We start from the raw sequence: 22861 nt of genomic DNA, 5'->3' as shown, positions 1-22861 counted from the left end.
AGAAAACTCTTTAATTAGCAATTGAGCCAGACCTGTGCACATTCAAAAGAACTAAAAAGAGGAACTTTCTCTCCCTCTCCCCCTTCCTGTCTTCTCTCTCTCTCTCCCCCTCCCTCTTCTTTCCCTTCACCCTCTCCCTCTCCCTCTCCTTCTCTCCCCTCCACCCCCCGTTTCTCTCTCTCTCTCTTTCTCTCTCTCTCTCTCTCTCTCTCTCTCTCTCTCTCTCTCTCTCTCTCTCTCTCTCTCTCTCTCTCTCCCTCTTTCCCTCCCTCCCTCCCTCTTTCCCTCCCTCCTTCTCTCTCTCTCTCTCTCTCTCTCTCTCTCTCTCTCTCTCTCTCTCTCTCTCTCTCTCTCTCTCTCTCTCTCTCTCTCCCTCCCTCTTTCTCTCTCTCTCTCTTTCTCTCTCTCATTGTCTAGCAAAAAAAGCACAACTCTGCTGCCCAATGGAAAAACCCCTCCTGAACTGGGCAGCATGTGGTCACAAGTACATAGCAATGATGTTTATTCCCTATTTTGTTTATTTTTTCCCCCTCAGTTTTAGGCAAATGAATATTCACCAATGGGAGTGACCAGTGAGACTGGGAGACCCATCAAAGACACAAAAAGTCCTACAAGCAATAAGAATTCCTTATTGATCTTAATAGCTGCATCCAGTAAAGATTTAGTCCTTCAAAATGAATTCCTGACACAGTCCAGTAAGGAGCAGTTCAATTAATTAAGGAAACAACTTATCCATCAGTTTCACCATACCAAGAAGTGATTCTTTTTTCATAGTCTTAATGGGACTTCATGGAGTCTCTTTTTAAAATTAAACTATATAGCTTTTTATTTAGAAGATATATGCATAGGTAATTTTTTTTTAGTACTGACAATTGCCAAACCTTTTGTTACAATTTTCCCCTCTTTCCCCCCACCCCCTCCTCCAGATGGCAGGTTGATCAATACATGTTAAATATGTTGAAGTATATGTTAAATACAATATATGTATACATATCGATACAGTTATTTTGCTACACAAGAAGAATCGGACTTTGAAATAATTAATAATTAACCTGTGAAGGAAATAAAAAATGCAAGTGGACAAAAACATAGGTATTGGAAATGCTATGTAATGGCTCACCCTCATTTCCCAGAGTTTTTTCTCTGGGTATAGCTAGTTCTATTCATTATTGAACAAATGGAACTGATCTGGTTCATCTTATTGTTGAAGAGAGCCATGTACATCAGAATTGATCATCATATAGTATTGTTGTTGAAGTATATAATGATTTCCTGGTCCTACTCATTTCACTTATCATTGGATAAGTTCATTTAAGTCTCTCCAGGCCTTTCTGAAATCCTCCTGCTGGTCATTTCTTATAGAATAATAATATTCCATAATATTCATATACCACAATTTATTCAGCCATTCTCCAATTGATGGGCATCCACTCAGTTTCCAGTTTTTGGCCACTACAAAGAAAGCTGCCACAAACATTTTTGCACATACAGGTCCCTTTCCCTTCCTTAAGATCTCTTTGGGATATAAGCCCAGTAGTAACACTGGTGCATCAAAGGGTATGCACAGTTTGATAACTTTTTGAGCATAGTTCCAAATCGCTCTCCAGAATGGCTGGATGTATTCACAATTCTACCAACAATGTATTAGTGTCCCAGTTTTCCCACATCCCCTCCAACATTCAACATTATCTTTCCCTGTCATCCTAGCCAATTTGACAGGTGTGTAGTGGTATCTCAGAGTTGTCTTAATTTTTAATTTGCATTTCTCTGATTAATAATGACTTGGAGCGTCTTTTCTTTTCTTTTTTTTTTTCTTTTTTTTTTCCAACCTCCAGCACCATCTTTTTTTTTTTTTTTCTTTTTCCCTGAGGCTGGGGTTAAGTGACTTGCCCAGGGTCACACAGCTAGGAAGTATTAAGTGTCTGAGACCAGATTTGAACTCCAGTCCTCCTGAATTCAAGGCTGGTACTCTATCCACTGTGCCACCTAGCTGCCCCGCATCTTTTCATATGGTTAGAAATAATTTCAATTTCTTCATCTGAAAATTGTCTATTCATATCCTTTGACCATTTATCAATTGGAGAATGGCTTGATTTCTTATAAATTAGATTCAATTCTCTATATATTTTGCAACTGAGGCCTTTATCAGAATCTTTGACTGTAAAAATGATTTCATGGAGTCTTAACAGGCCTCCATGAAAGGAAAAAAGGACTGTCTTGTAGCAAACACTTCAATCTACTAACATCAGGAATGGAGCAGATATTTAGGGAGAAGAGTATTATCACAGTTTGGGATAATTATATTTCCATTCTTGCCAAACCTTCTTAATAAATACCTTTTTGAAAAGTAATTGATATAAATTAACTAAATGATAATGGGAATATTTTAATTTATTGATTGATGTTTAGGTATATCTGCCAACTTGGGAGTGCAGGGAAGATATTATAGTATTAGAAATAAAAACTCCTTTAGTTATCCTTAGAACTTAAAGGAAGTAAAAGCCAGACACTAGGAAGAGAGAACAGGAGATAGAATACTGAGCCTGGAGTCAGGAACACTCATCATAATGAGTTCAAATCTGGCCTCTGTTATAGCACAGTGATCCTGGACAAGTCATTTAATCCTGTTTATCTCAGTTTCCTCAACAGTAAAATGAGTTGGAGAAGAAAATGCAAACAATTCAAATGTCTTTGCCAAGAAAATCACAAATGGGATCACAAAGAGATGGGCACAGCTGAAAAAAAACTGAACAGCCACAGGGATGCCAACTGACTGGCTAATCAAAATGCAAGATGGGAGAGTGAACTCAGAATCTGTCCTACACACATAAGTAGCTTTTTCTTACAAAAGAAAAGTGGATAATACATTCTTGCCTCATCTATATGATAATCTGGTCCTTCACAATATCAAAGCAAAAACAATATCAAGCTTTCCTTCACAGGCTAATTGTACACTATTTCAAAGCATGATTCTTTTTGTACATATATTGAATTTAATTTATACTTTAACATATTTAACATGTATTTTTCAACCTGCCATCTGCAGGAGGGGGTGGGGAGAAGGAGGGGAAAAATTGGAACAAAAGGTTTGGGAATTGTCAATGCTGTAAAATTACCCATGCATATATCTGGTAAATAAAAAGCAAAAAAAAAAATCAAGCAAAAAAAAATAATCAGACAGTGACATCCTGGTTCCTAGTACACGATAGTGTATTATTGGAGCTGATTATCTTCAATAAGGAAGAATTAGTTGCTAAAGAACTGATTGATGAAGTGACCATTCTACATTAGAATAAGTGAAAGAAAGGCAGTTAGGTACCATAGTGGAAAGAGCTCTGGGACTAGTCAGGAACATTTGAGTTTAGAGATGCTTCTATACACTAGATGTGTGATCTTGAGTGAGCCACTTAATCTGTTTGCTTGTTTCCTTATATGAAAATGAGGATAATAATAGTATTTGCTTCTCAGGTTTCTGAGAATAAGATGAGATATTTTAGCACAAGACTGGAACACAGTAAATGCTATAATAAATTAGAGTTATTAGAAAAAGAGAGATACATTGATTATCATCTGAAATGCACCTAGAGATTTCAGAGTCAAGAGAAAGGTTAAGTAGGAACTCAATTAGGACCTTTTATAGCATGGGATGGAAAGAGGATAGAAAGGGATGGAAAAATTTCAAAAATTAAAATCTGCAGAAACAAACAGAAACAATTATATAGCAGAGGTGTAACTGGAATCCAAATCTTGACACTGAAGATGACATTCAATTTGCTTTACTACATGCATTCTAGTTTGTTAAAAAAAAAAAAAAAAAAAAAAAAAAGCATCCCCAATTTTGCATTGAATTGGGAAAGGAAATTCCCACAAAATGGTTTAAACTCTTTAAGAAAGATAAACAAAGTTATAAATATTTGAAACAAAAAGGTGCAAAGACAATTAATGGAGAATGAACTATAATAAAAGATTGTGATGTAAGAAGGCACTTTATATGAGTGGATTAATATTCAATGCTTAAACCAAAAAATATTTATTAAGAGCCCACAGGGGGCCACTATGTTAAGCACTAGGGATAAAAATAAAAAATAAAAAATAAAAAAAAGAATGTTCTCGTCTTCAATGAGCTGTGGAAAAGGGGTATCAGGAAAATCACCAAGTTCAAACTAAGTACAACCTAACATGGAAAGTAGACAATGGAGTACAAAGTCCAGATCCTTGTCCAGTGCCCCACCGTACAAACCTCCAATTACAGGGAAGAGGAGACTAAGGGAGTTGGAATGGTACAGTATCCAAACCAAGTTAAACTGTATGATGAGAAAATTTGAGCTGATCATCTTATCTTGGGAAGGACATCTTGTTCTATGTGCAAATCAAGCAGAACTGCAGTCTTAATGCAAATCTTCTTTGGATCATAACATCACACCCTCCCTTAGCATTTTGTTCCATCAAATTAAGCTTCAGAAGGAGGGTAATGTCTCATGTTTCTTTTATAGTTAACATAGCACTTAAAGAAGTACTAGGCATATCCTAAGTGCTTGCTAAATGGAAATTGAAGAGAAGTCTTAATACCCACTAGAAAATATACAAATTGATGAGGAAACAATGAATACAATAAAATAATTATTAAGACTAAATGGCATGAAGAAAACAAAGTGAGATAAGATGAAATGACAAGAAATATAAAAAATGGAAAACATATTAATACAATTTAATTTGTTGACAGGTCCAGGGAGGCTAGACATCTTGATACGAGTATAAAAGCAGCTACCAATGGCCCTGTTTCCTTTGAACTCAGAGGTTGCTTATAAACAATAGAATAAAAAAGGTACAGCTCAGGCCTCTAAGTTGACATCCCCAAAATAGTCATTATATTGTGGCTGAGGATCTGAGGGTATTTGCAGGATGGATATTTAGAAACTCAGGTAAGACTTTTGAGGTAAGCAATGGAATTCTGTTGAGTCTGGCTATTTAGGTGACTTTTCTTGTGTTTCTGTATTAGTTCTTCTCTGTGCCAACGCAACCTGCAAAACTTTGGGCTATAAACTGCCTAAAATTTTGAGCACAGAACAGATCAAAGTTTTGGATGAGGATGATTATCACAGTATCAGCAATAGTGTCATCTTTGGCATCATCTTCAAAGCCCTTCCTTATCCTCTCAGTTTTGCCTTTGTTGGTGGCATATTAGTTGAAGTATAGGTTACTCTTAAGATCTCCAGATATAAAGTACAATCTTTTTTATAATAATATATGTATATTATATATATATACATACACACATATAGAGAGATATATATGTATGTATACATATATATATATGTATATATATATATATATGCACACATACACATACACATATCATACATAAACACATCCTGGGGGAAATACCATGAACAAATTAAACAAGCAAAATTTAGAGGAAAAGTTCTAACTATAAGGCCAATACAGCAGTCAATTACAAAACAGTAAATTAAAGCTTAACAAATACTTAAATGTTAGACTGTATAAGACACAACCAAGTTTGAGCTTAGACATGAAAAAAAAATTAGTTAAATGCATTCCCTGGGAAAGAATAGGAAAAGAAACCTAGAAAGCAGTAATGCCAAAAAAAGATGAAGAGATAAGAGTGAATGAAAAATTAGACATTAATTTCCTCTGTAACCCTGCAATAAATGAAACTCCATTCTATTTTAAGACAGCACAAAATGAGACACTGCATCATGGAACAAAAAGTCAACAGTCCTGGATAACTACTGCATTTGTTGTACTACAGGGCACATGTAAAGTTCCCATTAATAGAAAGATTCTGGGGGAAATGGTCAAGTTCAGGGAAGGACAATAAAAATTATTAAAATAACAGATATCGACTTTGGGGGCAATGTTGCAAATAGTTTACTGATGTTGGATTGCAAGTGGATTGCATTTCTCTTTAAGAAAACACAATGAGCAAAATAACTTATTTACAAGATACATGAAAAATTCTTTACATATGAAAAGAAACTTACCAAAAGCAATATTTCAGCCAGCCTACAAGCATTTATGTATTATTATTACTTTTCAAGCCCTGCCCTAAGTTTTAGAAATATGAATAAAAGCAAAAAAGAAAATAAGTAAAAACAACCCCTGCTTTCAAGTAGCTTTCATTCTAATGGGAGGAAGTTGTTGTTCAATTATGTTCAGTCATATCTGATTCTTTGTGATCCATAGACCATAGCATAATTCTATCTTCCATTCTATCTTCCACCATCTCTTTAAGCCTGTCCAAATAAATATTCATTGTTTCCATAATACTATCTATCCATCTTGTCCTCTGTCATCCCCTTTTCCTTTTACCCTGAATCTTTTCCAATGTCAGAAAAATGACTACCATCTTTGGATCTAAGTATTTAAGCTTCAGCTTTAGTATTAGATTTTCTAGTGAATATCCTGAATTAATTTCTTTAAGTAGTGAATAGTTTGACCTCATTACTGTCTAAGAATCTGTCAAAAAATCTTCTTCAGCATAATATTTCTAAAGCACCAACTGTACAACACTCAGCTTTCCTTATACTCCAACTCTCACAAACATACATTGCTACTGAAAAAAACATAGCTTTGACTACACAGATATTTGTTGACAAAATCATATCACTGTTTTTAGTATGCTATCCAGATTTCTTTCTAATGATCAAGCATCTTTTAATTTCATGACTGCAGTTGCCATCTGCAGTGATCTTTGAACCAAGAATATGAAATCTGACATTAATTCCAAATTTTCTCTATATATTTGTGAAGGAGTAATGGGACCAGCTCCTAAAATCTTAGTTTTTTTTGTTTTTTGTTTTTTTATGCTAAGCCTCATACCAGCTTTTAAAATCTCCTCTTTCACTCTCATCAAGAAGCTTCTTAATTTTTCTTCAATTTCCACCATCAAACTGATATAATCTGCATATCTGAAATTATTGACATTACTCATAGCAACTTCAAATCCAACATTTGATTCATCAAGCCTGGCAAAGATGTACTCTGAAAATAAATTAAATAAATAAAATGACAGTATATGGCCTTGTCATATTCCTTTTCCAATCTTAAACCAATCAATTATTTCATGTCCATTTTAGGACACCATGTGGTATCCTGGCCCACATACAGGTTCCTCAGGAGAAAAGCAAAATGATATAATTTTCCCATATCTTTGAGGACTTGAAACATTTTATTCAAATTGCCAAATGATTGTGCTCATTTTATATACCTGCAAAGTTAGGCTTAAGATTCTACAAATTAAGCTCATAGAACAATAAGTAAATCAAGGATGAGGGCAAAGCATGTACCTAACTAGGTAGTGCATATGTACATACATAAAAAAATTTATAAATGTTTGTGTGTATATATATATATATACATATATATATGTCTACATATATTTGTATTGTGTTTATTTTGTGTGTATATATGCATATATTTGGGCATAATATATGGAAAATAATATAAGAAGGAAAGGCACTAAGATCTAGGGAGATAAAAAATGCCCTGCAGTGTTTCACAGAAAGCTGAATCTTATAGGAACCAAGGGGCACTAAAACATAGAGATAAGCATCCCAGGTATGGAGGACATTGCCAAGGTAAGGAAAAAAGAAGACAGAGTATCATGTTTGAGAAATGGAGAAATAGCAAGTAAGTCAATACAGCTGTATTACAGAATATTTCCAGGAGAATAAAGTGTCAAGGGACTAACAAAGTTAGAAAGGATCAGGTCCTAGAGAAGTTTAAATATGAAGCAGAGTTTTAGCTAGCTCTTGACTACTTTTGACTAATTATAAGATTTGACAATTTAATAATGGAACATATCCTGTTTTGTCTGGATATTTCTCTGCCATATGGATGGCAGAATATATTTGTTTCTGCAAGCAGTCAATGATTATTTGGGCTACAAAGCACAATCTGGGAACTCTCTTTCCTAAATTCTAAATCAGCAATTCTCAAACTATGGCCCGCAGGCCAGATGTGGCCTGCTGAGGGCGTTTATGTGGCCCACTGGATTATGGCAAATGGGCTGAGGGGTGGAAACAGAGTGTGAGTTTTTGTTTTTACTATAGTCTGGCCCTCCCACAGTCTATTTAAAAAGTTTGAGGACCACTGCTCTAAATGATATAATAAATCATTCAATGTTTAACATCATGAAACTGACTGGTGCTTTAACTGACTAAATCTAAAATTAGAAATTTTAAAATTCTAAAACACCACCATCGGAATAACATATATTCTTGTAAGATGATGGCTTTAAAGAGTATTATTCATTAAATTCCATGAAAATTTCAATTAATAATTACTATTTTTAAAATATTAGATATTGTCACTTTTGATATATTACATTCCATGAAAATCTCAATAAACAATTACTATTTTTAAAAATTAGAATCTTTCCCCCTTTTTCTTTGTCAAGATTAAAACTATGTTCTTGCATAGGCATGTCTATTACAGAAAATAAATTAATTTGTGCTGATTCATTCCACAATAATTGGTACCATTTAAAAAAAAAAATCATGCACTTTCAAGGGTGCTGACACAAACTTACACTGATTTTTTTTTGTTTGTTTTTCAAAGCTACATATTGAATAACATGATTATTTGTCATATTAGTAAAATTATGTTGTATTTTATAATATTGAATTTAGCTAAAATGAAATTTCAAGATAGAATGTAGATGATTATGAATTATTATCCTCTACTGAATGATAGCTATAGCTAATGAAAGTGCAACAAGGATGGAAGAATAAATAATGGCAAAGTACTTGAGTTGTGTGTGTAGTGGATATTAACTGTGGGACAAGAGCCATGAGTATAGCCAAGAATAGCCATAAGAATAGCCAAGGATCTCACCTAGCTTGGGTTGCTAGAAGCCAGCATTTTTTTAAGAAAGGAAAAGCTAACATTTGAGATTAGACTCTTGATATTGTAGTATTAGAAGAGGCAGAGAAGACACAGGCAGAACTTCAATTAGTAAGTTGCCACATCTGTAGAATTTAAATATTACTGGAGGGCTTCCTCTTTATGGCATGTTTTTCCTATATATTGTGTGATTTATAAATAAGGAAACTGAGACACATTATACATAGGTTATTTGAGGGGCATATATGTACTTTCTGGAGGTCAAAAAGTAAGGAGAGAGGATAATCAATGGTAACAACAGTTTTAGATTTAAAAACAACCACAGATGTAAATGTTTGATCAGTTTTATATACTGTCTCCTGATTCCAAACCACCTGTTAGGATTCTTACAAGGTACTTATGCACTTAGTTCACATCTTTAAAGGAGTTCAAACCTTTAAAGGAATTTATACCTTTAAAGGAGTTAGCTCATTGGTCCACACATGAGATTCACACCTTTAAGAAAGCAAACTTTTAAGGAGCTCCCACAAGCCCAGGGAGTACCCACAAACTCATTCTCTGGGAGGATATGAGGAGTCAGGATTGAGTCAAGGGGAGAATTTCAGGGAAGCTCAAGGAGATTCAGAGAGCCAGGATTTCAGTGGGGAGATCTGCAAGTCCAGGAGATTCACAAGTCTAAAGGAAACGCCTACTCATGGACTTCTGGGAGATTCACAACTAGGATTGAATTCTGGGAAACTCACAATCCCACACTCTAGGAGATTCAGAGTCTCATTCATTCCCACGTCTACCTTCATGATGGCTGGAGGCTTTGGATTCAGAGGGAGCTAAAAACTGAAGCTGGCTGGAGACATTCTGATAAGAGCTCATTGGGGAACCAAAGAGAGAGATAGGCCTCTAAGAAAGCTAGCTGGACTCCAGGAAAAGATTCAAGACTTTGAAGGACACAATATAGGATCTGGAATTTAACTCCTGGCTGGATTTGGGATTATTGAACTGGAACTAAAGCCAAGGCTGCCTCCAGAAGCTCCCCAAGAGATCTGTTCCCAGAGAAGAATTACAACTTGGAGAAACAGAACATCACAACCACCTAAGATCTGGGTAATAGAGGAACAAAAATGGATTTATACTAATGAATCTCTGTCATGAGGACAATAATAGTATCTTCTGACACAAGGAATGTCAGCAGTAGAGAGAATGTTATTAGATCTTGACAATTAAATGAAATATATAACTACAAACAAAATCATATGATGAGTTGTATTGATGATTCATAAGAATGTGAGGGATAGAAAAGATGTTAGGGATCAGGAAAGTGAGGAAGGACCCAAATGTGGAGTTATTCACCCAACATCATACAGACATTTCATTCTACAACTATTATTTGAACCCTAAACTCCTAATTCCTATGCTAGAGCTCTTTATACTACATTCCTATTGCTGATTTTTATACATTTGACTCCAGTATTTGTATAAACAGACACTTGTCAGAAATATGTTTAAAAAGACATATGAAATCTCTAAGCAGCAAATGGTAGACATCCAAAATTTATATAGAATGGAATAATATTAAACAGAGCTGGAAATTACTATAGAGCTTTCAGTATTTTGCAGGCAAGACAATTGAAGCCCAAGAATACTAAGTGCTATTTAGAAATGTCAGGTCAGAATATTTCATATTGATGCAGTAGATGTTACCAGTAATAGGAGTACTGTGTTTTGATGAATGCCACAAAGTATAAAAATCAGGAATACAAGTGTAATATAAAAATCTCTGCCAATTATATTTCTGCAATCTTTCTCACATCTTTCCCCAGCTTTCTCTTCCCACTGTTATTCAACCTTTAGTCATTTCTGATTCTTTGTGACCCATTTGTGTGAGTTTTCTTGACAAAGATATTGGAGTGCTTTGCCACTTTCTTCTCCAGATTATTTTATAGATAAAGAAACTGAAGCAAACAGTGTTAAGTGACTTGTTCAAAGTTACACAGCTAGTAAGCGTCTGAAACTGGATTTGAAGAAAAATATACTTGACTTCAAGCCCTATGCTCTATCCACTGAGTACCTAGCTGCCCATTCTCACCACCTCCATAAAAATTGTCATTCTTTTCCTGTTTAGAACTAATAATTTACTAAAAGATTTTCAAAATACCACTCTCTATTTCTTTTGGCTAATTTTTCATGCCACTGCAATATTTATCTTTCTGACAAATCAATTAAGTCATGTCACTCCCCTATTCAAAAGTCTTCACTGGCTCCCTATTGACTTGCAGGCAGGTAAGAAATACAGTGGATAAAGCAATAGTCCTGGAATTAGGAGGATCTGAGTTCAACTTTGGTCCCTCACACTTATCTATGTGTGAACCTTAATAAGTCATTTTATTTTATTTGTCTTAGTTCCTCATCTGTAAAATCACGTAGAGAAGAAAATTGAAAAATTGTATCCTTGCCAAGAAAACCTCAAATGGGCTTATAAAAACTCAGACAAAACTGAAAAATGCCTGAAACATTGCTTAACAAGTAAAATTCAAACTCCTTTGTCTGATACTCAAAGCCTCCCACAAATTGATATCCATTAACTTTCTGGCTTTATCTCATGTTACTTTTCTCCATCTGTTCTGTATGCCAATAAAGTTGAACTTAATTGATTCATCAGAAAGTCACCAGTACAATTATTTTACTCTCTCAACTCACTTTGTCTTTATGAACATTGCTCCTTACACCTAGAATATTCTCCCTCTAGATCTTCATTCACTGAATTCCTCCCCACCCCTTAAAATTCAACTTGAATCCTAACTCCTTGATAAAGCTTTCCCTAATTTCTCAATTGGGTAATGACCTCATGTAATTCTTTGTTTTGTACCTTCCTGATGTTTTTATTTTTATCATGTTGGTTATTATCATTGTGAATTTTCCCCATCTTATTCTCCCAGATTTTAATAAGGACAAAGAACAATGGCTTATTTTAACTCTTTCCCTTCCCAAGATTTTATCACCAGATTCTATATACAACATTTCTCTAATAAATGCTTATTGAATTCAATAAAATATAAAATATCTTTCCAACTGATCTAATTTCTATTAGTTCTGAAATAAAAACTATTCTTTTATGCTAAAAGTTTTCCAAAATAACTAGAAAGCTTCTGGATTTTAAATGATAGCAAACTTTTAACTTCTGTTTAACATCTTTCTGTTTCAAAGGGAAACTGGGATAGAGGATAATAGAAGAAATTTTGGAACAAAGCAATGAGATTGCCTTTTTTCAATATGAAATTATACAAAAGAATGACTAACACATATATAATTTAATATTTAGTATATTTAGAATATCATTAGAATGAAACTACTATTTATATCAATTGCATGATCAGTTTTCCAAATAACATAATTTAGGAAATTCTAATAAGATGCCTTCAGAAAACCTTTGTTAAAAATGTATCCTTTACATAAAGAATGAGATTATAAATAAATTAGAGGAACATAGGATAGTTTACCTCTCAGACCTGTGGAAGAGGAATGAATTTATGTCCAAAGAAGAACTAGAGATCATTATTGATCACAAAGTAGAAAACTTTGATTATATCAAATTGAAAAGATTTAGTAAAACAAAACTAAAGATTAGATTAGATTAGATTAGAAGGGAAACAATAAACTGGGAAAACATTTTTACAGTCAAAGATTCTGATAAAGGCCTCATTTCCAAAATATATAGAGAATTGACTCTAATTTATAAGAAATCAAGCCATTATCCAATTGATAAATGGTCAAAGGATATGAACAGACAATTCTCAGATGAAGAAATTGAAACTATTTCTAGCCATATGAAAAGATGCTCCAAGTCATTATTAATCAGAGAAATGCAAATTAAGACCACGCTGAGATACCACTATACACCTGTCAGATTGGCTAGAATGACAGGGAAAGATAATGCAGAATGTTGGAGGTGATGTGGGAAAACAGGGACACTGATACATTGTTGGTGGCATTGTGAATACATCCAGCCATTCTGGAGAGCAATTTGGAATTATGCTCAAAAAGTTATCAAACTGTGCATACCCTTTGATCCACCAGTGTTACTACTGGGCTTATATCCCAAAGAGATCTTAAGGAAGGGAAAGGGACCTGTATGTGCAAAAATGTTTGTGGCAGCCCTCTTTGTAGTGGCCAGAAACTGGAAACTGAGTGGATGCCCATCAATTGGAGAATGGCTTAATAAATTGTGGTATATGAATATTATGGAATATTATTGCTCTTTAAGAAATGACCAACAGGATGATTTCAGAAATGCATGAAGAGACAGGCATGAACTGATGCTGAGTGAAATGAGTAGGACCAGGAGATCATTGTATGTTTCAACAATAATACTATAGGATGATCAATTCTGATGGACGTGGCAATTTTCAACAATGAGATGAACCAAATCAGTTCCAATAGAGTAGTAAAGAACTGAACCAACTACACCCAGCAAAAGAACTCTGAAAGATGACTATGAACCACTACATAGAATTCCCAATTTCTCTATTTTTGTCTGCCTGCATTTTGGATTTCCTTCACAGGCTAATTGTACACTATTTCAAAGTCCGATTCTTTTTGTACAGCAAAACAACTGTTTGAACATGTATACATATATTGTATTTAATTTATACTTTAACATATTTAACATATATTGGTCAATCTGCCATGGGAGGGGGGGAAGGAGGGGAAAAATTAGAACAAAAGGTTTCGCAATTGTCAATATTGTAAAATTACCCATGCAAATATCTGGTAAATAAAAACTATTATTATTATTTTTTTAAAATGTGTCCTTTAACTATGCCTAAAGAGTTATATAACTGTGCCTTTGATCCATCAGTATTTCTACTGGACTTGTTTCCCAAAGAGATAAAAAGGAGAGAATAAATAAAGGAGAGAAAGTGACCCAGATGTGCAAAAATGTTTGTGGCAAGCCTTTTCTTTTCTTTTTTTTTCTTTTATTTTTTCTTTTAGTTTTTATGCATGGGTAATTTTTCAACACTGACTCTTGCAAAACCTTCTGTTCCAACTTTTCCCCTCCTTTGCCCCGCGCCCTGCGCTAGATGGTATGTAGTCCCATACATGTTAAATATGCATATATATATATATATATATATATATATATATATATATATATATATATATATATATGATACAATACAATACAATATATGTATACATATTTATACAGTTATTTTGTTGCACAGGAAGGATCGGATTTAGAAAGAAGGTAAAATAACCCGAGAAGAAAAAAACAAAAATTCAAGCAAACATTAACAGAAAGAGTGGAAATGTTATGTTATGGTCCATACTCATTTCCCAGTGTTCTTTCTCTGGGTGTAGCTGATTCTGTTCATCACAGATCACTTGGAACTGATTTGGATCCTCTCATTGTTGAAGAGAGCCACGTCCATCAGAATTGATCATCATGTAGTATTGTTGTTGAAGTGTATAATGGTCTCTTGGTTCTGCTCATTTCACTTAGCATCAGTTCATGTCAGTCTCTCCAGGCCTCTCTGTATTCATCCTGCTGGTCATTTCTTATAGAACAATAATATTCCATAACATTCATGTACCATAACTTATTCAGCCATTCTCCAATTGGTGGGCATCCATTCAATTCCAGTTTCCAGCCATTACAAAAAGGGCTGTGTGGTAATCCTTTTCATAGTGGCAAGGAACTGGAAACTGAGTGGATGCCTATCAGTTGGAGAATAGCTGAATAAGTTATGGTACATGAATGTTATGGAATATTATTGTTCTGTAAGAAATAACCAGCAGGATGATTTCAGAGATGCCTGAAGAGACTTCATGAACTTATGCTAAGTGAAATGACCAGAACCAGGAGATCATTATACATGGCAACAACCTGATTATACAATGATTAATTCTGATGAACATGATTCTCTTAAAAAAATGAGATGATTCAGGGGAGTTCCAATGATCTTGTGATGAAGAGAGCCATCTACATTCAGAGAGAAGACTGTGGGAACTGAATATGGATCACAACATAATATTTTCACTCTTTTTGTTGTTGTTTGCTTGCATTTTGTTTTCTTTCTCACTTTTTTCCTTTTTTTGATCTGATTTTTGCTTGTGCAGCATGATATTTGTAGAAAATATATAGAATTGCACATGTTTAACATATATTGGATTACTTTCTGTCTAGGGGAGGGCATGGGCCGAAGGGAGGAAACAAATTTAGAACACAAGATTTTGTGAGCATGAATGTTGAAAATTGTCCTGTATATATTTTGAAAATAAAAAACTTTAACTACTAAAAAAAATATGTCCTTTACAATTATTTCAATTAAAATATTCTATTTTCAGTGATTATTCATTGGTTAAAAACTTTTTTTATTTGATATTAATGTAAGGTGTTAAGATAATAACACTAAGCATATTACTAGGGATTATGAATGTAAAAATTATTTATTTTTTGGTTTTATATTTCACTAACTTAGAATTATTCCTGATAAAGAGAATTCGATTAATATGTGCCTACTAATTGCAATCAATTAGTTTACTGTATTATTGGATTAACTAGGTGACAATTAATTAGGGAGTAAAGGCTTAAAGAATAAGTAAGAGAATTTACTTAGGAACTGCCATTAAATTCAACAAGCATTTAATGGAGAAATGTTGTATATAGAATCTGGCGATATAGTCTTGGGAAGGGAAAGAGTTAAAATAAAAGTGATTTTGCTAAAATTAAAGTTGGATAAATTATTCAAAAAACTCTAGTGATTCCCTATCACCTCCAGAATCAAATAGAAAATCTTCTGTTCCTTGTTCAGAGCCCTTCAAAACATAGCTCAAGTAACATTTTAAAATCTTCTTACACAACCATCCTTATATACAGTCCAGTGATACTGGTTTTCTCAATGTTTCTCAAACAAAACATCTCAACTCTGACTTCAGAGTTAATTTTTTCTCCTTTGAGAGAAAATATTTTTCATTGGTTTTCTCCTATGCTTTCAATGCTCTTCTCATTCCACCTCTTGTTTTCCTTGGGTTCCCTCAGATCTTAGCTAAAATCCCACCAGCTATATGACCATAGGCTAATTGTCACTTAATCTCTCATTTTCTTTTTCAGACAATTTTTAAGACTTTAAGTTAAAGAGGAGACATAGATCAATGTTTGCAGAGAGGATTTCCAAGCTAGGAGTTCCATATCTTGAGAAAATAACAACAAGGACATGGAAAAAGAAGGGAAGGGAGTAAAATCTAATGTAAATATTTCAGGTGAATAAGTCTAGATATACTCATTCTACATAGTGACACCTAAACAGGCATATTAGAGACAAACATATTTCATACTGGTGGATAATCATACCAAATCTTTTTTCTGATATCTTGAAATGTGCATAGTATAAAGTTTTATAATGAGCTGACCTGGAAAGAAATATATATATATATACATATATATATATATATATATATATATATATATATATATATATATATATATATTTTTTTTTTTTTTTTTTTTTTTTTTTTTTTTCCTGCTTGAACAAGTTCTTAGATAGAAAATTAAGTAAACCTGAAGGAAGTTGCAGATAATTACTACATTTGCAAGGCTATTCACAGATAGGCCTTTTGGGGGGTTATTTTATCTGATTGTTTTTACATTTTGTTATTTCATCTGCATTAGTTAGATCACTTCAATGACCTCACTTCATTGGCTCTATATCCTCTGGATCAGTATACTATGGCCTCAAGTGAACTATTTCCTTACCGTCCTTAGTCATGAAGGTGATTAAGCAAGAAAGTATTATTGATAGTTCAGGTGAAAAAATAAATAGAGATAAGTACAAATTGGTCCACATAGGAGGGGAATAGAAGATTGAGGAAATAAGCATTTTTGTAGTGTAGATATGACAGGCACTATGCTAAGCACTTCTTATAAATGTTATATCATTTGATCCTCATAACCACACTGGGAAATGGGTGCTATTATTATCCACTTTTACAGTTGAGGAAACTGAGGCAAACAAAGGTTAACTGACTTGCCAAGACATGCCAAGGTCACACAGCAAGTAAATGGTTGAGGCTGGATTTTAACTCAGGTATTCTTGGTTCCAGGCCCAATACCATCATCAGACTCAGAAGATGATAATAGATCAAGTGAATACAGGCAGATAAGCACAAATTCCCTCCCCCCACATACATGTGTATACACACAAACTGAGTATGAGTTAGACTGATGTGAGTCAATAACATCGTCTTTTTATATGAAGAGAAGCATTATAGATTGTACATAACTAATGTTCATACAAACTTTAGTGGGGAAGGGGAGCTGCAGCTGTTCAAGGAATTCCAAGAACAAATCTGAAGCTTTTTTTTATATTGGCATTCCCCACCTCCCCATAGTTTACATCAATTTTTATCATCAGGAAAGAGAAATAGAAATGTTTGCCACTAACTAAATAGCTGCCTGTTGTGGAGCAAATCATTTCTTTTCTTGAGACCTCAACTTCTTTGTCTATAAATCATAATGAATGGAAGAGATTACATTTAGGGTCCTTTCTAGATCTAAGATACAATGATTCTAACCTAAGTTTTTTAGATGATTTTTCTATCTAAAAATTTATAATAAAGCACTTGTAGTATATTATTTATAATGGACAAGTAATATTTTGCTCCAAAATGCTAAATGGTAAAGAATCCAATCAAATTTTTCTGATTCTGCCTCAGAGAGAAAAGTGGTGTAGTCATTTAGAGAGCTGTTTTCTTTGTTAGAAATTTCTGGGTTTCTATCTCTTCTCTGAAACCGAAGAACCAAGTCATCCTGAATGGCAGAGTCACCGAATCTCTTACATTCCTAGGGACTCTGAAATCTCTTTAAGACTATTAAGTTGAAAGACATTTTAAAATCTGCATTGATAGAGAAAGTGTCCTTCCTTGGACTGACCAAAAAAATCACAGGTCTAGGCCAAATATGTATATAACAAGAGCTACATATGAAAATAAAGAAATTGATTTTACCTGTATTAATCTGGATGCCTGTGTCTAAGGAGAAAGGGGGGAGAGCATGGGACTCTTCAAGCAAGCTTAACAAAATAGCAGAGTCTTTTTTCATTTGGTATTGAGAAGGGAAAAAAATTAAAATGTTTCTGCAGGAATTATCAACACTCCCCATTAGAGAGGTTGATGTAAAGTGGTATGGTTCTGAAAATATTTGGCTTTGCAGGCTATTTTGCCCAGATGTAAAAATAGACGGCTAAAATGTAAAATCGATTCTAATAGCAAACAGATCATTGCAACATCTCTGCCTAGGATATTAGGGGAAACCTGAATGTTTGATTTAGTGGCACTTCGGGAGTAGGTGGAACTAAAATCTCTCCTACAACCTTGAAAATCTGTTCTTGTTCTACTCTCAGTACAAGTTAAACCCTTAAAATAAGAGGGAGGCACAATGCCCCCCTCCCAATAAAACAACAACAGTATATGAAAACAACGATTAATATGAATGTTTAGTTTTGGAATTGGTCACTTCATTAATGCTCAACTGCTGATCAAAGGGACATTATGAGTTGTACTAATCCCTTTAGTAGAGCATCTAAGAAGTTCAGACTAGGTCCAGATACTTCTTCAGCTCTACTCTTGCAGGATCTTCTGGCACCCGGTATCTTAGTCCCTTTGGCCCACCCCAAAGAAACGGTTGTAGGAATGTCTGTCAGTAACTCAGCTGAGAATGTAGGGGGCATTCTTCCAGCCCCGCCCCGCTCCGCCCCTGAAACTCAGAGATTAAGATAGCACGCTGATGGCTCTTTGCCCAGTCTGGGGCAGTAGTGGATTAGGGTTGAGTGGAGGATTGGAAAATGGAAGAGGGTGGAGAAGGAACAAGTAGAGAAACATATGGGCTTAAGGGGTTGTGCACAAACTGGGAAAGCCAGAAAAGGATCAAGGAGAGGGGAGTGGGCGGCTCTTTTGAAACTGCTATTAACCAGCGCAAGAGTTTTCCAAGCTTTCGTCTTAGTTGTAAAACTAGGGTCCCAGAGCGGCCCAGGAGATATTCTCCCAACAGACACCCGACAGTGTTTGTACACCTCTCAGCAACCCAGAAATTGAAGTAAAGGAAGAAAGCAGACTGAGTAGCATCAGTTAGGAGCCCCACCTACCAAGCTTGTAAGTCCGAAGGTACTTTGCACTGAGGGCTTTGAGAACTACAGAATATAGACTCATTCAATGTCTGTTGTAACTCCTGACATAAATCCAAACCCCCTATTTGCATGAGTTTGCAGAGGTGGGGGGAAGGAAATGTTAGGCGATGTTTCTCTCAGGCAGGCTACTTCCCCAGCGACACTTAACTATTCCAAGGGCTATTACCCAGAATCTCTTTCATTATTTTATACAGTTTCTTTAGTTGTGTTTCAAAGGTAATGCGGACTAGAGAGAGAGAGACAGTCAATATTATGATCAATAGACAGATATTCTGGATGATTGTTACCTCCCCCCCCAAAAAAAGATCTTATGTATAGAGGACTCTTAGCTATGCCGATGTTCATTCACGTTCCTCTACCTGAAAAGGCAAAAACTTTGAGAAAAGAGGAACGCTGCGAGACTCGGTATCAAAGCAGGTGTTTTTTCTAGCCTCTTTTTCCAGGGCAAAAGGCCCAGGGAAAATATTGCTTCATTTTCAAAAAAACAAACAAACAAACAAAAAAACATAAAACAACTTTGCTTTAACGATGAAAGAAAAAAAAGAGGGAGGAAAAAGAGACTGATGAGAGAGAAGTGTGAGAAAAGCAGCTTTTAATAAATCTCTCTTTCTTTCCCCAAGAAGTCTTCTCTTCTTCCTCCTATATACATAAACACACACACATACATACACACCACAAGACATATGAGTCTGAAGGCATTTCTAAGTTTGAAAATAGAAAACAATGTGATATGCATGAGGTGTGTGTGAGTGTGTGTATGTGTGTGTAACAAAACAGAAAAAAAGTAAGAAGCAAGATCTTAATTTCTTGGATTCTGAAGATTTTCAACCTCTCTGTCTCTATCACCCTTACACATTTTAGAGGGGAAAAAATAAACAAACAAACAACAATTTCTGGCCCACATCATACTCATTATTACCAAGTAATTAGTAAAACTTCAGAAGACAAGAGCTCTAAGCAAAGCTTTGTTGGCTGTAATAACAAAGTGAACAATAGTTCCAGTGCAAAGAAGAAATAGGTGACTCCTGAAGGAATCCAGGAGATGCCTGGGATCCTGCTTTTTAGGAGCTTTCCCAGATTATCAAGAAAATGCTCATTTCTCCCCAAAATTCATGACAAATGAAGTTTATAATTATCCAAGTAATGTGATGTATCCCAACAACTGCCCTTTAAGCACCAGGAGTATTTCACCATTTACACAACTTATTGAAACAAACACAAGCAAAACTTGAAAAGACCTGAAAAGATCTTGATTCATTTGTCTCTGGCAGAAAGTCTATTGTTTTCCTATTAGAAAATATTTGTTATTTCAAATAAAATAGTATCTCACAGACTTTCTATATCAGACTTTTAGATTGGAGAAGAAAACACATCTCTATCATTAGTTGGCTGGCTGGAAGGGATAAAATTCAATACAATACCATTACTTGAATCATAGACTAGATAAACTCTCCAGAACAGAAGGCTTTTCTAATTTTTTTTCCAAATATGAAGCATAATTTCCTTTAAAAGGTTGTACCATCTATACGGAGAGTTAAAGATTTAATAGTGCTGTATTTAAAAGCTTCCCTTAAAAACAAAAAAACAAAAAAACAAACAACAACAACAACAAAAAAAAAAAAACAGTGTTTAGAGTGTAACAACTTCATATCTCCATTATACTCATCCACAACATACACAGATGCACTTTCTGTTCTCTATAGAGCTTAGGATTTTTCAGACTTTGTGGGGACCTTGGGTGAGTAAGTATGATATGAATATCTTGGGCAAATAGAAACTTGGAAAAAGATGAAAACCTCCAAGGCAGGGTTGTCATTTTTGTTTTAAACCTTGTCCATACTGTACTGGAAGCCTGTGTTTCATGACATAAAATCTACCTGCTATGACAAATTCAATATGAATTGACTCCAAGGAGACTCTAGGCATGAAAAATCACACTTGGTAGCTCAAACTCCTTAGCCAGAAACTTTAAGAGAAAGTAAAGTCAACTGGAAACCAGATTCTGTCAGTGAGGAAGATAGAAGAGGAAAGTCCCAGGTGTGGTATATCTGGGCTGGGGACAGCTTAATAATGACAGGTGCTTCCCCAAATCCAGATCTTGCAAAATATATAAAGTCCTCGGAAATGACTACCAATCTCTTATCTCCAAGACCATGGGTCATTGTCATGAATAGATGAATACCCCCTCCCCAACACACACACACACACACACACACACACACACACACACACACACACACACACACATACACTCCTCAACGTCTCAGCAGGTACACTTCTTCCTAAGTAGGCCCTAGCCCTCAAACAATGCTCAAGGATTTACTCACCAACTGCCAGACATATAGGGAGCAGAAGCCTGAAGATCAGTCCACAGACCACTTCTGAGGCCATCGCTTCTGGAGCACTTCTGACGGGAACCTGGGATCCAGGCGGCGACAACGGCAAGAAGACAAAGCTAGGCTAAGTTACTGCCCCGAGGACAGTCCCATGACAATCTAGGTGGTCCTGCCTGAGCCTGATCTCATTTGGTCAAACATCCTCTCTCTCTGTCTATCTCTGTCTCTGTCTCTGTCTCTCTCTATGTCTCTGTCTCTGTCTCTCTGTCTGTCTCTGTATCTGTCTGTTTCTCTCTCTCTCTCTCTCTCTCTTTTTCTCTTTCCTCCTCTCCTCTCCCTCGGCAGCCTTTTCCACTTCTCTCTTTCCCTCTCAGTAGACTTTCTGCAACAGACACCTCAGTAAACGCCCCACATCAAGAGAACAGCCCATGAATTAATTTAAAATCCCAAGTCAAGGTGTCCTCTGGTGTCTGAGATTGGATCGTGATGGGCTATTTGGTTGCTGTGAGTTTTCTTGGTAGTTGGCTTCGTTCGTTTTGTTTTGTTTTCTCGAGGGTGTGAGGTAGGGTACGGGAAAGTCAGTGCCTTCCTTTTTTTTCCTTTTTCTTTGGAGTTGGTTGCGAAAGGGAAGGGCGTTTTAATGGGAAGATATCCTCAGAAGCTGCACGCTTGCCTTCCTCCTCGGTAGGACTCCGTGGACTGAAGATCAGTCTCCCACCCCACCCCACCCACCCCCAAGCAAGTTTCGTTGCCCAGAACGCAGTCCCGCTACTCCGAGGAGGTCCAAAGTCTCTGGAGCTGTAGAGCGGGGCTGCCCAGTCGCCTTCTAAGAAATCCCCTGTTCCAAACCAGTCAAACCAAGGAGCTCTGGAGCGCACTGTAGACCTCAGTCGTAAAGCCTTCAACCTCTGGCCAGAAAGACCCAGACCTCAGTAGCCAACCGAGTAAAGTCATCCCCAGACTCTATAGGCTTTGCATTAATGGTTGATTTATTGTGTTATTGTTTTGAATAAATCCTCCAAAGAGATCTCAGGATTGCGGGCAAAAAAAAAGAAAAAAAAAGTTTATATAACTAACAGTGCCTGACTTTTGTTTGATTTGTCCTCTTTCATTCTCTTTAAAGAAAAGAGAGAGAGAGAGAGAGAAAAGGGAGGAAGAAAAAAAAAAAAAAAGCAATCCAGATTACCAGCCCGCAGACTCCTCCTAGTCTCCTTTCTCCTGCCACTGCTAATGCTGCTGCTGCTGCTGCTGCAGCTGCTGCCCGCTGTCCCTCGAAACGAATAAACGACTGCAATTGTGTTCTTTCCCCCCTCACCCTCCCCTCCGCACTTCTCCACCTTGAATGAAACTTTCCAAGACCCTACTCTTTGATGGGCAGTTTTGCCAGCCAATCAGATTGATCCGCCCAGAGAGTGTAGGGATTGGGTTGCTGAGTACTGGCTCTGGAAACTGTCCTATGTAATTGAGTGGTGAGAGGATAAG

General features: G+C 35.7%; 1 protein-coding gene across 1 annotated transcript in view; it reads right to left on the bottom strand.

Moving 5' to 3' along the window:
- The window catches only part of PIEZO2 (piezo type mechanosensitive ion channel component 2), a 539935-nt gene extending 517282 nt beyond the window's left edge, over positions 1-22653 (bottom strand). Inside the window, exon 1 of the mRNA XM_074274855.1 lies at positions 21371-22653. Coding sequence (XP_074130956.1) covers positions 21371-21434 — 64 coding nt within the window. The 5' untranslated portion in view covers positions 21435-22653. The remainder of the gene's footprint in view (positions 1-21370) is intronic.
- Between the last annotated feature and the right edge of the window lie 208 nt (positions 22654-22861).

The sequence above is a fragment of the Sminthopsis crassicaudata genome, chromosome 1 (assembly GCF_048593235.1).
Source record: "Sminthopsis crassicaudata isolate SCR6 chromosome 1, ASM4859323v1, whole genome shotgun sequence".
NCBI classification, from domain to species: Eukaryota; Metazoa; Chordata; class Mammalia; order Dasyuromorphia; family Dasyuridae; genus Sminthopsis; species Sminthopsis crassicaudata.
Note: the sequence above shows the minus strand (reverse complement) of the source record. Positions and strands in the feature narration are given on the sequence as shown.